Genomic DNA, 15972 nt, shown 5'->3' with positions numbered 1-15972 from the left:
GCGGTCCAATAGTTGGGATATGAAACGGTTAGTATTGCTCACTGCTGTTCTGAATACTCCGATTTCAGTTGAATATTTCTTTAGAACATAAGGTCTAATAGTCATCTGGAAGCAAGTGCATAATTCTAAATGATATATTCAATTTTTATATCATATCTTAGCTCATATATTTGGGGTCTAATTTTTAGCTTGACTTATTTATACATTTGCTATATGCAAGTACATTCCCAAGTTAAACATATATTGCCTAAATTTCAACAGTGATTACACTTCAAAAGTATTTCATTGGTCGTAAACCACTTTGGGACATCCTGCGGTCGTGAAAGGCACTATATAAATGCAAGTTTGTTCTTTCATAACTTCCAATTTGTTCCTGATTTAGCATAATGTTAATCATACTGATCCAGCCAATCCAATCACACATACATTGGTCCAGCCAGTATCTGTTGCATTACGTACCCAGTCTTATTCACATAATTATCAGGAATAACATGTTTTGTATACCATTGCATATAACAGAGCTGTGCTTTTTGATTAGCCATCTCAGAAGTGGCTGCCAATAATTTTCTTTATTGTTTGAACTTACCTCTCACGTCTATTGACTTCTATTATAATTTGACCCACAGCCCAGTTAAACATCATTACAGTTCGCTAAATTACTGTTGCCATTACTGTCAGATCTTTTAACTCTGAATATCCTTTTCAGCTGTCATAACCCACATGTGCTTTCTATCTTGCAACATCCGCAGAAAAGATTTACTGCAAAACTATCTGAAATATAACAATTGTGAAATGTCTCAATGAGAAAAACATACAGAACAAGAGAATCATTTAGTTTGCTGCATTGGTGCCTGAAGATGCACAGTTTTCTCATGTTTTACTGCAAAACCTCTATCTCGGTCCTACCTGAGCCCTCAAGATATTAGAAAAATTCAGGTGCTTTGGGATTGATAGTTGCTTGACTCAAAGGAAGCTTTTTATTTAATTGAGAAAAGTGCATGCCTTCAACTCCATCAACCTCCCCATCTGCTTTCTCTGTGAGCCTTGTAGTGCACAACTTTAGTATTTTGTTCAAACCCGAACGGAGCTTTCCACCCCACATTTGGCCACCACCAAATGTGTCCTTCCACCCCTGAACATTGCGCACTTACAGCCTTATCTCACCCCTTCGCTGATAAAACCCTCATCCCCATCTTAATTATCCTGCTCTCCACCCCACTTCCACTCTTCCAAACTTCCACTAATTCAAGTCTCTGCAGTAGGAATATTTGCCCACACAGCAACCCGTGAATTATTCTTCACCCTTGTCTTCCCGCAGCTCACTGGCCCTCTGTTCTTCAGCAACCGAACTTCAAGATCTTTGTTTTCTCTTTCAAACCCTTCCACAGCCTCAACCCAACTTTATTCGGTAATCTTTTCACACCTTATGTCACAGTTGGCCCCTATCGCTGGCTTTGGATTATTGTTTTGCACTGCTCCCTATGTTCCGCCATCCGATGATGACCTTTCAGCCATTGTGAGAGTAGTGCACAACAAGTGCACGGAGAGATTAAGATTTGTGGAGCAAGTTGAAGACTTGAGCTATAACTCAGTCCAGAATTGAACTGAAGGCAGGCGCATGTGAACAGAAATTGCATGTAGAATCATACAGCAGAGAAGGGGGCCATTCGGGCCATCGTGCCTTGCACCGCTACCAATGTACCTTGAGCCCTATGTTCAGTTGGGTATCCTGCACAATTTTTGAAATTTTGAACGATTATAGCGAGTTGAGTGTTATACCAGCAAGAAAAGTGGCACGTTTTGTGCTTAGTGAGCTCTGAATGAAGAGACATTTGAGCTATTGTTATTTGCTGAATTCTGTTTCAGTCATAGAAAAGTAAATGGAAGAGATGAAACTATTTGATGCAAGGACTCTATGGAACTGCAGAGCATAAGAACAGTCATTGTTATAAGCTCCATAGTTTAGTCAGTACCAACCAGTGCTAGTTGCCACTATTCATGGTTTCTCTATATGTCTTTAATGTCATCTAGGTTATGTGTGTTTCCATCCATTCTTTGTATTTCTTGTTGGTTTTTAAATGCCTATTGTTACATTTCTAATTGTCCATTTGCCTTTCTGTACATTATGCTATTTCCTCTTCACTTTCTCCTCCTCCTATCTCCTTTTTAGACTGATGACGAAGATGATGGTGAGGTATGGCTGCAGTCTGAGATTGCGGTGCCAATGTCTTGTCGGCACAGAATATCACTAACACCATGTCGATATTAACTGTGTTCTCACTGTGCATGGCCAACATGAGAAGCAAATGGTGGCCAGGCCCTCGTGTTGAAGTGCACCCTTTCAAACAGCATTAACCTACCGGCCTTGTTTCCGTGTGTTTTGATAGCATAATTTCATGTGTATTAATGTCTGGGGAACTTGTGAGACACTAACTTGTTGGTTGATCATTGTGATGTTTTCTGATTCTTTGCAGATGTCACTGAATTTCCTCAGTCACTTTTAATGCTGGCTACAGACATCTGAGCTTTCCATGTCAGTGTTTAATCTGATCATTCATATCCAGACATCTGCATTTGGAATTCCCTTTCACAGGATGTTCCACGATGATTATTATTCTTTAGATTTGGTTTTGTTGCAGATCCAATTAATTTTTAGACCGGCCTTACATCAGTACTATTTATTCACAAAACTCCCCAACTAAATCTCTCTGAATACCATATAAGCCTTATAAACTTGTGCTTACTGTATCCCCCATGCTCATGCAGCAGGGCAATTCTCAATGCTGAACAGCTCAACAGAGAAAACTGCAAATTTTTAAAATCTGCAATAAAAACAGAAAATGCTAAAAAAAAAATACACCGCAGGTCTGCTGGTATCTGAGAAAATACTGGTTAATATTTATGAGCAGACTGCCAGAATTATGCTTTGATTGCAGTTTCCTTCCAAGGGTACTATTAATAATGCATTGTATTTTAGCTATGTAGCAGTCCAAGTTGCCTTGGAAAATATGAAACCTTCATCCTTAAAATCAATTAAAAAAATACTTTTTAATATCACCATTTAATATCACCAAGTAAAGCTTCCATTTAATTTACAATTTTTGAAAATGAAGGTCTTGCCTTTTACCAGCAAAATCTGTCAACAATAAATAAATGTAGGAAATTACAAGACAGTGTTTCGCCCGATAAAGTGTCTGTTGAAGCATTACTGATAATGTCAGCATATAGTAACTGTGTACTGGACGGTAATTCATTGATATAGAATCATAGAATGGTTATAGCACAGAAGGAGGCCATTCAGCTCGTCAAGCCCGTGCCAGCTCTCTGCAAGAGCACCTCAGCTAGTCCCACTCCCCCGCCTTTTCCCCATAGCCCTGCAAATATTTTCCTTCAGGTACTTATCCAATTCCCTATTAAAAGCCATGATTTGGTCTGTCTCCACCACCCTTCCAGATCCTAACCACTCACTGCGTAAAAATGTTTTTCCTCATGTCGCCTTGGGTTCTTCCACCAATCACCGTATATCTGTGTCCTCTGGTTCTCGACCCCTCTGCCAGTGGGAACAGCTCATCTCCTATTCCACTGATACTTCCACACGTTCGGTGACAGAAGGGAAGTGTTGATTAGAACCATAAAAGTTTACGGTACAAAAGGCAGCCATTTTGTACCAGCATTTTGCTGGAGGAAACTAGCACTAATCTCACTGAATTCTTTCACCAGACCCTTGTATCTTTCTCTGCTTGGACATGTTCATGTTTGTTAAAGCACCCTACAGGAGAGGTGTAGTTGTAGTTGACTCTAGTATTGATTTTACTGACAATGGGCCACAATTTACTGAAAGCAGCAAATGAACGGCGCCCGCCCTTTGTTAGACTTTCCCTTGCCTGTTTAATTTCCATGAGCTTTTGCACATTACTTTGCTGCAAGTAGGAGATGGAAATGGCGCAGCGCCCTCTACAGGGCATCTGGCACCTGTGTGAACAGGGCAAACAGCTGTGTTATCTCCTTAACCAATCAGAATGAAGAATTGTTAATGAGCAACACGAGTCTGAAGCAGGAAGTGCCAGTTAGAATCGTGAATTCAATATCAAATCGGGTACAGAAAGCAAAATAAAAAGAGACAAAGAAAGACTGGATGAAGAGAGAGAAAAAACATTAAAGAAAAAGTTTTTTTTTTAAAACTACTTTTTAAAAAAAACCTCTCCTACAACAATTCAAAGCTGAAGGAATATGAGGCTCCACACTCGTAAAAGTTCATTTTCACTGCCAGAGAGGTTGTTTGGGAGTAATGAACACTTACCACACCATTAAAAAAAGATATTTAGACTGAAATGGACAAGCCCTAAATTTCCGTGGTGAGTTTAGTCCATATCTACGACGTCAGTACGGGAACTTTACGCTATTCAATACATTTGAATAGGGAGCCAAACGGAGAGATATGTTTTCGTGCACCTTTTGGAGAAGCAGTGCATCTTGAACAGCAACTGCCGGATATTTGCGTTTAACTCTGCATGTGCATTTGCCACAAGTTGCTGTCCGACTTACGCATTGTATAAGCTCTCTCCGTTATTTGCTCCAGTAAATTCTGGCCCAATGTGCATTCACCCTCTGCCAAATAATGGAGCTTTTTTTTTTAAGTTAACACGATGTTTATTATTTTGATTTTAAAAAAACTTTGCTGCTGTAAACTGAAGAAAAAAGTTGGTCATTTTAAAATATAAAGCTCTCAAACATGTTGACAGCTGCAGAAGTAAGTTGCCTGCATGCCTCATTTTTTCAATTGTACTGCATCTGCCAACATGCTCTTTCATGTGAGTCTTTCTTTCCTTGCTGTGGTGGGGGGGGGGGGGGGGTTGGCAGGTTGTGGGAGGTAGTTGTAAGAGGGTAGGGTGACTGGAGATTAGCACATCCTCAGCAGCAAGAATTCAGTACCATGGGGAAACTGAATTGCTTTAGTCTAGAGAAGTTTCAACTGGGAAGAGCACATAAAAGTAAAAAAAATGACTGAAAATATCTATTTAAAAAAACCCACAAATAAAGAAATAAAAATAGTCTATCATCTTTGATGAGCAGAGAGGGCTGCTCCCTGCTTGTTGATAAGCGCAGTGATTTGCAGGAACGCCACCACACACAGCAACAGAAGCTAAGTAGACAAGGTCCAACTGCCAACATTATTAATCTGCAGATGTTCCCAAGGCTGCACGAAGAGGCCTAATGCTCGGAAAGCAGCTGCTTACTGGCTGGTCCCTTGTTGCAGCTTGGCCTTGGGCAGTTCAGTCCTATCATACAGCCTTTGTTTGATGCACCTCCATGCCCCTCCATTTTAATTACACTTCAGTCTGCCCCTGCTCACCAGCCCTCGGGCACTAAATCACTTTTCCCCTCCTTCAGTCATGTTGGTGAGCAAACTATTTGCTATATGTTCATCCTCACAGCTTAAGTCACCGTTCCTTTGGAGTTTCTTTTCTTCCCAATACCATGTTCTATCCTGTGGGAAATGGTTGTTTCTGCGTCGGGGCTGGATATCAGGCATTCGAATATCTGGCGGCGATTTTTGATTATTGCATGAATCGGGCGGGCAGTGAGCAAGGTGCTCTCTGTGCCTGCCCGATGACCAGGGAAGTGAGATGCAAGCTATTTTCATGGTCAGGCCTCATTTTAATGTGAGCGGTGACAGACAGCTCGCCAATTGGGCAATGGGAATCCGGCAGAAGCGTGTCATTAAAGCGAGTGGCCATTCCTGCTTGCTTCTCTATAGCCACAACAAATAATTGAAAAGGCTGCTATTTCCTTTTCTTGGAATGGCCTGCAGTGGTCCCTTTAAGAACCGTTAGTTTGGACGCTCAACATTCAATTCCACTGGGCAGAATCCAATGAAGTGCCGAATTTGCATCCGGGTTCTAAACTCGCCTTCGGACCTCAATTTAAATATTTTAAAGAGGCTCTTACCTGTTTCAAGTGGGAACACTAGCTGCCTAATTCAAAGCTTGCTCGAGAATCGTATTGGTGGGACCTCGGGCATGGAATCGCCGCAATGTTTCAAAAACAAATTTCAATCGTTGATAAATAGGGCAGCAGGCAGATGAAAATTGCCCTCTATATCTCTTAATATTGGGGATTGTGATTAAACTGTGACATATCAGCTCTATACATTTGATGCAGAATTGTTCAGTCTCTCTAACCACGCAACTCCGCATAGAGGATGAAGTATCTTCATTCTTCCTGATACATTGCACACTATTATTTTGTAAATCAGATGGCAATAACTTAACGAGAACTGCAGCAGTAAGTAAAGTTTTCCCCGATACTTATGGTGAGGAGGGGAGGGTTTGGGGGAGACCGGAAATAGTCAAAGAACCCGGCAAGCCCGGAGATGCAGAGGTCCTGCCAAACTTAACAAATCATTCTTTTTCTTCCTTCTCCTGCCCAGCCAAGCGGACAGCCTGGCCGGCTGCCAAGTGGGAAGCCAGTGGCAGGAGGACATAGCTGGGGACCTTAAAGGATGTTCCCTGGTAATCGGGAAGATCGGTGTTCATAAGAACATAAAAATTAGGAGCAGGAGTCGGCCATTTGGCCCCTCGAGCCTGCTCCATCATTCAACCTCAACTCCACTTTTCTGCACTTTCCCCATATCCCTTGATTCCCTTAATATCCAAAAATCTATCGATCTCTGCCTTGAATATTCTCAAAGACTGAGCATCCACAGCCTTCTGGGGTAAAGAATTCCGAAGAAATTCCTCCTCATCTCAGTCCTAAATGGCCAACCCCTTATGCTGAGACTGTGACCCCTGGTTCTAGACTCCCCAGCCAGAGGAAACATCTACCCTGTCAAACCCTGTAAGAATTTTGTATGTTTCAATATTTGGGGGGGGTGGGGGGGGGAAGAGAGAGAGAGATTGACCGCAATCCCAGCATAGAGAGCGAGGCATCAAGGCTTTGGGGGGGTGAGGTCGGCGATCATGGCAGGTGAGAAAGAGAAAGGCCAAAGGCATCTTCGATGGGCCAGGGTCAGCACTCCTCTGTCTGGCCTACAAGGAGTGCTGGAAAAGGCACTTAACCTTGTGGAGCCGGCAGCTCCCAACCATGTCTTTTGCTGCCGGGTTTCCCGACCCCTGGGAAACCTGTGCAGCCGCAGTAAATCTGGCTCCCAATTACGTGTCGGGGCCCAATTTGAATATGTTAATGCAGTGCCCCACTTCTCCACGGCAGGATAGTCGGACTCAGAAAACCCGCTGCTGTAAAAATGTAACAGGTACATGAGCGGCTGGTTGAGGACGCGTTCGACATTTTAAAATTTTAACCTCAGCCAGGGGTAATATCCCGGTCTGTGTATCTTAATCTTGTCATCAACTACTTTGACATGGCAGTGGACCAAGAATCTGCTGCAAACTTTTTAATACCCTAGTTGTGAAGAGTTCAGATAGCTCAATTTTCATGTAGACGTTAACAACTCTTTGGATACCACCTAATAGGGATATATTTACATCAAATGCTGCCAGCTTACGAACCAAAACAGTCTGCCTTTAAATGTTACTTACAGTTTGAAAACAACTTCATTAACATTCCTCAGAGCCATGAGTACATTATAGGGTAGCTGATAGGCAATGCTACGTTTTCGGGTAGTTTAATATAATGACTATATATTCTTTTAAAATTGAAGCATGTGGAAGTATAGATAATACTGCTTTCACTGCACTTATTTACCCATGCACACTTTCATCGACCCATATTATACATGGGCACCAAATGAAAGAACATAGCCCCATGCTTTGGGCTGCCAAAGGAATGACGATGTGTATCTGATTTGTTGTGCAGTCAGGAAAGTTCTCCAGCAACTCCACAACAGTCTCGAGTGAGAGCCAGCCGCAAGGATTGCAGTATGCAGAAGAGGCAGCAGAACATGAAAACATGAAAGCAGTACTGAAAACCTCGGTATCGGGCGGAGAAGTCACTGCCGGTGTGCCAGGTGTGCGGACCCGATCAAGAGCCAACCGAGGTAAAAGGCCCCATTTAGCCTGGCCACTCATCCAATGCCAGTGCACAGTATTTACAGCACAGAAATAGGCCATGCAGCCCAACAGGTCCATACCAGTGTCAGCTGTGGCTCAGTGGGTAGCACACATGCCTCTGAGTCAGAAGGTTGTAGGTTCAAGTCCCACTCCAGGGATTTGAGCATGTAAATCAATGCTGACACTCCAGTGCAGTGCTGTGGGAGTGCTGCACTGTCGGAAGTGCCGTCTTTCGGATGAGACGTTAAACCGAGGCCCTGTCTGCTCTCTCAGGTGGACGTAAAAGATCCCATGGCATTATTTCGAAGAGGAGCAGGGGAGTTATCCCCGGTGTCCTGGCCAATATTTTTCCCTCAATCAACATAACAAAAACGGTTTATCTGGTCATTATCACATTGCTGTTTGTGGGAGCTTGTTGCCCGCATTTCCCACATTACCACAGTGACTACACTCCAAAAGTACTTCATTGGCTTTAAAGCTCTTTGAGATGTCCAGTGGTCGTGAAAGACGTTATATAAACGTAAGTCTTTCTTTTATGCTACACACGAGCCTCCTCCCACTCTTCTTCATATAACCCTTTCATCTAAGCTCTTTCCTGTTGTTAAAAAGTCTGTGTCCCAGCGAAGGATGGGGAAGGGAACAGTTTAGCGATGGGCAACCCAAGCATCCCCACAATTAAAAACTAGCCAAGGGTTATGAGCCAAACCTCAAGCTTATCCAAATGGGAAAATATTCATTCATCAACCTCCACTTATTAAATGTTTTAACAAATAGTGCAACTCTAAAAAATCTCCTTTCACGCAGCTCATCAAACAAAAAGATTATCCAGCACAGAGAAAGAGAGACACATGGAAGAACAGTCTGTGTTCACTTGCCCACTGACTTTCTCTCGCTGCTCGGGAGGGAAGTCTCATGACTTCACAAATAGCTGGACTCAAACTAAGAGAGCGCCTTGTGGACTGCCCAGGTTCTTCACCTTTGACTTTTCTCAAAACAAATATTTTGGGTGGCATAGCGCTCAGCCTACGTCAGAAATGCGTAGTTTGCAACATCTGTTACAATAAAAAACACAAGCCCTGTTCTGTGTCATTAATGGCAGTGAACTGCCCGACATTGTTTGCAGCCTGCCCCTTAAAGTGGCTGAGGATTCTGGGACCAGTTCTGCAGCCAAAGAAACAATATACAACGGAATGCCAAATTTTCTATCCTTCTGGATCTGATCCATTCAATTAGAGCTGATTCATTTACCTTTATGCAATTCTGGACAGTTAGAGCTTGAAAATGGTACAATTCTACATTTTCAGCACTCATATACCGGGTTAATTGGAAATACCAACCAACAGGTAGTAAAGCTAAAAAGTTTCCCCAAAACAAAGTGTACACCTTTAGTATTAAAATAAATCATTCTGGTTTGCAGGAAGATTTAACAGCATGAAATCTTGTTCAGTAACTTGACATTGTGCGAAATGGATGGGCCTCGATTTTAACATTAAACCTCAATGCAGGTCAGTGCAAGTCTTGCCCTGGCGACTGTCCTGCAGCAGATCCAAGGCGGGAGGCGCTGACGGCTGACGGCAAGCATTGAAGATCAGCTCCTTTTTTCACTCCTCGTGGGCCAGGAGGCTTCACAAGGAAGCCTTTACATAAAAACATAAGAAATAGGAGCAGGAGTAGGCCATTTGGCCCCTCGAGCCTGCTCCGCTATTCAATAAGATCATGGCTGATCTGATCTTGGCCTCAGTTCCACTTCCCCGCCCGCTCCCCATAACCCTTGACTTCCTTATCGCCTAAAAATCTGCCTATCTCCACCTTAAATATATTCAATGACCCAGCCTCCACAGCTCTCTGGGGCAGAGAATTCCAAAGATTCATGACCCACTGAGAGAAGAAATTCCTCCTCATTTCCGTTTTAAATGAGCGACCACTTATTCTAAAACCACGCCCCCTAGTTCTAGATTCCCCCATGAGGGGAATCATCCTCTCTGCATCTACCCTGTCAAGCCCCCTCAGAATCTTATGTTTGCCCCCACTCCGCCAAGCTCGATCGCGGCTGGGAGCTGCCTCCCAACCCCAGCCCCGATTGCAGCCCAGATCTTCTGCCTTCCCCCACTTCCCCCCCCCCCCCCATCTCCCCCATTTCCCAGAAGGCTGCGGCTTCTTGCCAATACTTACTGCCTCCGCCTGCTGGCCACACTGCCAATCTGAAAGCTGTCGGCTGCAAGTATGCACAAAATTATTCAAATGCCAAGCTCTCCCACACCTTTCCCGCCTGCCATATTAATGTCGCGGCCAGAGACTCTGCATTATTAATTTTAGCCACGGTGCAGCAAATCCTAAATCCCTGACTGCGCAATGTTGGTTTTGCTCCTTCCAGGTCGTGTTGGATCATGGACTGCGGGTAATGACGATTCTCCAAATGCCACAGATGATGCTGCAGATGAAATTATGGATCGGATTGTCAAGTCTGCAACTCAAGTGCCAAATCAGCGAGCGGTGCCTAGAGAGAGGAAACGGTCACGCGCAAACAGGAAGTCTCGTAAGTAGCCTTTCTTCCCCAGTTTGTTCTGTGCGTGACTGTAGAAAGGACATCAAAAGTTCTGAGGAAGGATCCCATTCCTGAACTGTCGACTAAACTGTGCAGCATTTTTTGTTTTTCTTTCTGATTTCCAGACACTACAGTATTTTGCTTTTTTATGTACTTCTCAACGTTCCACCCCTACGACCAAATGGTTGACACATTCTACTATCTTTGTTACTGAACAAGTCGAACAATGTGTGAAATAGAAACTAAGGTTTTTTTTCTGCATCATAGACCTCAGCTTCTGACTCATTGATCATTCATTAAGACACAAAACATCCAGACTGAATGCCATGTGTTAATGAATCATAGGATCTTACAGCATAGAAAGAGCCCATTGTGTCTGTGCCACCTCTTTGATAGCTGTCCAATTAGTCCCATTCCCCTGCATTTTACCCATAGCCCTGCATTTTATTCCGCTTCAAGTATTTATCCAATTCCCTTCTCAATTATTATTGAATTAGCTTCCAACACGCTTTCAAGCAGTGAATTCCAGATCATCATAACTCGCTGTGTAAAAAATATTTATCCTCATCTCATCTCTGGCTCCTTTGCCAATCACTTTAGATCTAAGTTTTCTGGTTACTGACCCTTCAGCTATTGGAAACTGTTGCTCCTTATTGACTCGATCAACACGCTTCATGATTTTGAACGCCTCTATTAAAACTCCCAATAAATTGCTCTCCTCTAAGGAGAACAATCTCAGTTTCTCTAGTCTCCCCATTGACTGAAATCCCTCAACTCTGATACCATTCTAGTCAATCTCCTCTGTACCCTCTTCGAGACCCTGACATTCTTCATTAAATGTGGTGCCCAGGACTGGGTGCAGTACTGCAGCTGAGCACTAACTCGTGATTTATAAAGGTTTAGCATAACTTCCTTGCTTTTGTACTCTATAGGGGTAATGTTAACCCCCAAAAGCGAGTGCGTTGGAGTCGGGTGAGAAGTTAAAAAAATGTAAAATTGGGTCGGCCATTTAACTATTATATTAGGACTTGGAGCCTCGGACAGGTTAAATCTGAGGCCCACAAGCAGTGCTATAAAGGCCCGAGGCTGTCCTTGTCTCCAAGGCCTGGGCAACCCAGCCAGCCAGGCTGGGGACTTGACCCCACTGCTCTTTTTGATGTATATTCATGACCTGGACTTGGGTATACAAGCTATAATTTCAGCAGTAAACAACGAGGAGGATAGTAGTAGACTTTGGGAGAAATGGACAGACTCATGGCAGATAAAATTTAACCCAAAAAAGTGTGAAGTGATGCATCTCATTCAGACAAGATGACTTTTCTACTTTGAGCGTTGCTAACCTTTTAAGTGCCTCCTCTTTATCCAATTTTTTCTTATCCAATTTCTCTATTACTTCCTCCTTTATTGTGCCTTTGGTAGCATCCTTTTGCTTTGTGAAGACCAATCAAAATATTCATTCAGTACCTCAACCATACCCTCTGCCTCCAGAAGAAGATATCCTTTTTGGTCCCGAATTAGCCTGTACCCTTCCTTTGACTATCCTTTTACTATGTAGATGTTTATCAAAGATTTTAGTGTTCCTTTTTTGCTACATGCTCATCTATTCTCATGCATTCACATTGCCCCTTTTATTTTCTTTCCCAGTTCTCCTCTCAGCACTTTCCGTATTGAGCTTGGTTGTCTACTGCATTATAAACCTAACATTTTCATAAGCTGCCCTTTTCTGTTTCATTTCAATCTCTTTACCTTTAGCAATCCAGGGAGCTGTAGCTTTGGATGCCCTGCCTTTCCCCTTCCTGGGAATATGTCTAGTCTATACCCGAGCTATCTCCTCTTTGAAGATCTCCCATTGCTCATTTACTCTTTTACTTGCCGATAAGAACATAGCATAAGAAAAAGAAGCAGGAGGAGGCCATTTGGCCCCTCGCACCTCCTCCACCATTCAATAAGATCATGGCTGCTCTGATCATGGACTCAACTCCACTTTCTTGCCTGCTCCCCATAACTCTTTATTCCCTTATTGCTCAAAAATCTGTCTTTCTCTGCCTTAAATATATTCAATGACCCAACCTGCACTGCTCTCTCGGGTGGAGAATTCGATACATTTACAACCCTCTGAGAGAAGAAATTCTTCCTCATCTCAGTTTTAAATGGGTGGCCCCTTATTCTAAGACTATGGCCCTTAGTTTTAATTTCCCCTATGAGTGGAAATATCCTCTCTGCATCCACCTTGTCGAGCCCCCTCATTATCTTATAAGTTTCAATAAGATCACCTCACATTCTTCTGAACTCCAATGTGTACAGGCCCAACCTACTCAACCTATCCTCATAAGTCAACCCCCTCATCTCCGGAATCAACCTAGTGACCCTTCTCTGAACAGCCTCCAGTGCAAGTATATCCTTCCTTAAATACGGAGACCAAAACTGTGCACAGTACTCTAGGTGTGGCCTCACCAATACCCTGTACAATTGTAGCAGGACTTCCCTCCTTTTATACTCTATCCCCCTTACAATAAAGGCCAACATTCCATTTGCCTTCCTGACTACGTGCTGTACCTGCAGACTAACTTTGTGTTACATGCACAAGGACCCCCAGGTCTCTCTCTACTGCAGCACTTTGCAATTTTTCTCCATTTAAATTATAATTTGCTTTTCTATTATTTCTGCCAAAGTGGATAATCTCACATTTTCCCACATTATACTTTGATTCCAATCCACCTGGGCCAGATCACTTTTCAACTCACTGAATTAGCCCTCCTCCAGTTGAGATTTTTTACATTTTATTGTTTCTTGTTCTTTTCTATAACTACTCTAAACCTAATGATATTGTGATCACAGTTTCCCAAATGCTCTCCCACTGAAACATGCTCCACTTGTCCCACTCCATTCCCCAGAAGCAGATTCAGCACTGCTTCCTTCTTTGTTGGGCAGGAACCGTACTGATTAAGAAAGTTCCCTTGTACACATTTGCCCTTGATGTTGTATATAAAAAAAGAAAGAAAATATCACTTGTATTAAATGTTAGCATTTTATCCGTTTCTATTTCTTACATTGTTTTGTTAGCTCGTAACAAACTTAGAATTTGTCAAGCGACTTTTCCTGAGTCCCATTTTTGGTCCTCCCTGCTGGATTGTCAGATATATCTCCTGCCACTTGGGCAAGTCTATGAACATTCAAACCTATTTACCTGGTATGCAACCTACCTGGTGCGGGAGCCTTTGACACGGTTGACCACTCTAACCTTCTGCAAAGCCTCTCCACCATCGTCCAGCTGCCCGTGTCCTAACTTGTACCAAGTCCGCTCATTCATCACCCCTGTGCACGCTGACCTACATTCGCTTCTGGTTAAGCAACGCCTCGATTTCAAAAATCTCTTCCTATTTTCAAATCCATCCATGGCCTCGCCCCTTCCTATCTCTAATCTCCTGCAGTCCTACAACCCCCCGGAGATGTCTGCGCTCCTCTAATTCTGCCCTGTTGAGCATCCCTGATTATAATCACTCAACCATTGGTGGCCATGTCTTCTGTTGCCTAGGCCCAAAGCTCTGGAACTCACTGCCTAAACCTCTCCGCCTTTCCAACTCTCTTTCTTCCTTCAAGACACTCCTTAAAACCTACCTCTTTTGACCAAGCTTTTGGTCAACTGCGCTAATTTCTGAGTATACAGTTCAATGTCAATACTCCTGTGAAGGGTCTTGGGATGTTTCACTACGTTAAAGGCGCTATATAAATACAGGTGGTTGTTGTTGGTGCACATGTACACTTGTGTTGCGTGGATGACGCTGTGTTTAGCCAGTTCCCAGCTGAGCCATTAGAATGGAACTCCTTTCTACAGACATGCAAGAAATCAGACAATCAGCTCATTCCATTAATGCTCAATGATGGAACTTCAATTACTGCCTTAATGGGAGTGCGTTGCGTAGACTGGTCTCCCATGTAAACCAGTATGTCTGATAGTCCAATGTGGGACTTGCGAGTATGTGAGCAAGTATCAGGAGTTTAAAAAAAAAAGGTTAGGATTGATTTCTGGGCAAGATTTGGGAAACATCTGGGACTATTCCTTCATTGTAATTATGCCAACCATTATCACTGACATTGTTGGATGCGATTTTATTTTGTTACCTTGAACTTTCTGGCCATAACATGATCTTTTCTTTTGTATTTAAGCTGTTTGATAGTGGAGGATGAATAAAAAGAGGTTATACAAATATATTAAAGGTTTATTTTGACTGTGTTTCAAGAAGCTAAAGATCCCATTAAAATGATCTGAAAATAAATAATATATTTAAGTGATTTAATATATTTAAAAAAAATCTCACCTTCATGTCTCTGGTCCTATAAACTCCGGCTTTATTTACCTTTGATTCATTCTAAATGTATTCCACCCTTCTTCTAACGAAGGATGTGTTCCAATTGTTGCTAAATAATTGGCTACAATAAAGCATGTGACGTGACCTGAATCGATCCTTTATGATTTTTTTTTCTTTTTGGCTATTTTCTCTGTTGGTTCCTCACCAATAGCATTAATTGATATCAAAGTATCTTACTTTTAAAAGTTGCTTTCTGCATTATACTTTGTACTGCAAGCCTCTACTCAACGATTCATAGAAATAAACTGGCATTACATTGGCCCTTCCATACCTCATCATAGGTACTCTGTCCACTTAGATTTATATAAATGAGCCCTATGATGCCTCCAGGCTCCAGCTTATTGAATTCTATGAAGGAAATTCTTATTTTTTTTTCCTGTTTGGTATTCATTTGTTCTCCTTGACATAGTATAAATTTAACGAAATAGCCCATATAGGGCACAGAATCTACTCTGGGTCGGGGACTTCAATCTCTATCACTGCGAGTAGCTTTGTAGTGTCACTGCTGACCGAGCTGGCCGAATCCTGAAGGACACATCTGTCAGCCTGGGCTTGTGGCATCTTGTGAGAGAACCAACACGAGGGATTAACCGACCTGACCTGGTCCTCACCAATCTACCTGTCGCAGATTTATTTGTCCATGACAGCATTCGTTGGAGTGATCACCGCAGAGTCCTTGTGGAGAGAAAGTCATGTCTTCGCACCGATAACACTCTTCATTGTATGGCACTAACTCCATGATAAGTGGGATAGATTAAGAACAGGTCTAGCAGCTCAAAACTGGGCAGCCATTGAGGCGTCATGTGGGCTATCAGCAACAGCAGAATTATATTCCACCGCTTCATGGCACAGCATATCCCTCACTTCTCCTTCACCCTCAAGCCAGGGCATCAACACTGGTTCAATGAGGAGGGAACAAGAGCATGCCAGGAGCAACACCAGGTATAACTGAAATTGAGGTGCCAACCTAGTGAAGCTACAACACAGGACTACATGCATGCTAAACAGTGGAAGCGGCATGCTATAGACTGAGCTTAAGTAATTACGT

At 42.8% G+C, this 15972-nt stretch overlaps 1 protein-coding gene across 8 annotated transcripts in view; it reads left to right on the top strand.

The window, feature by feature from the left end:
• fhod3b (formin homology 2 domain containing 3b) overlaps positions 1-15972 on the top strand; it is a 679123-nt gene that overhangs the window by 660955 nt on the left and 2196 nt on the right. For 5 of the 8 annotated variants that reach the window (XM_070880473.1, XM_070880472.1, XM_070880471.1 and 2 more), the window contains 3 exons: positions 2171-2194; positions 7816-7996; positions 10384-10545. In XM_070880473.1, the coding sequence (XP_070736574.1) occupies positions 2171-2194; positions 7816-7996; positions 10384-10545 (367 nt within the window). The remainder of the gene's footprint in view (positions 1-2170; positions 2195-7815; positions 7997-10383; positions 10546-15972) is intronic. The other 3 variants (XM_070880475.1, XM_070880474.1, XM_070880469.1) reach the window with 1 other exon arrangement.

The sequence above is a fragment of the Pristiophorus japonicus genome, chromosome 5, assembly GCF_044704955.1.
Source record: "Pristiophorus japonicus isolate sPriJap1 chromosome 5, sPriJap1.hap1, whole genome shotgun sequence".
Classification (NCBI taxonomy): Eukaryota; Metazoa; Chordata; class Chondrichthyes; family Pristiophoridae; genus Pristiophorus; species Pristiophorus japonicus.
This window is presented reverse-complemented; position numbering and strand designations above follow the sequence as displayed.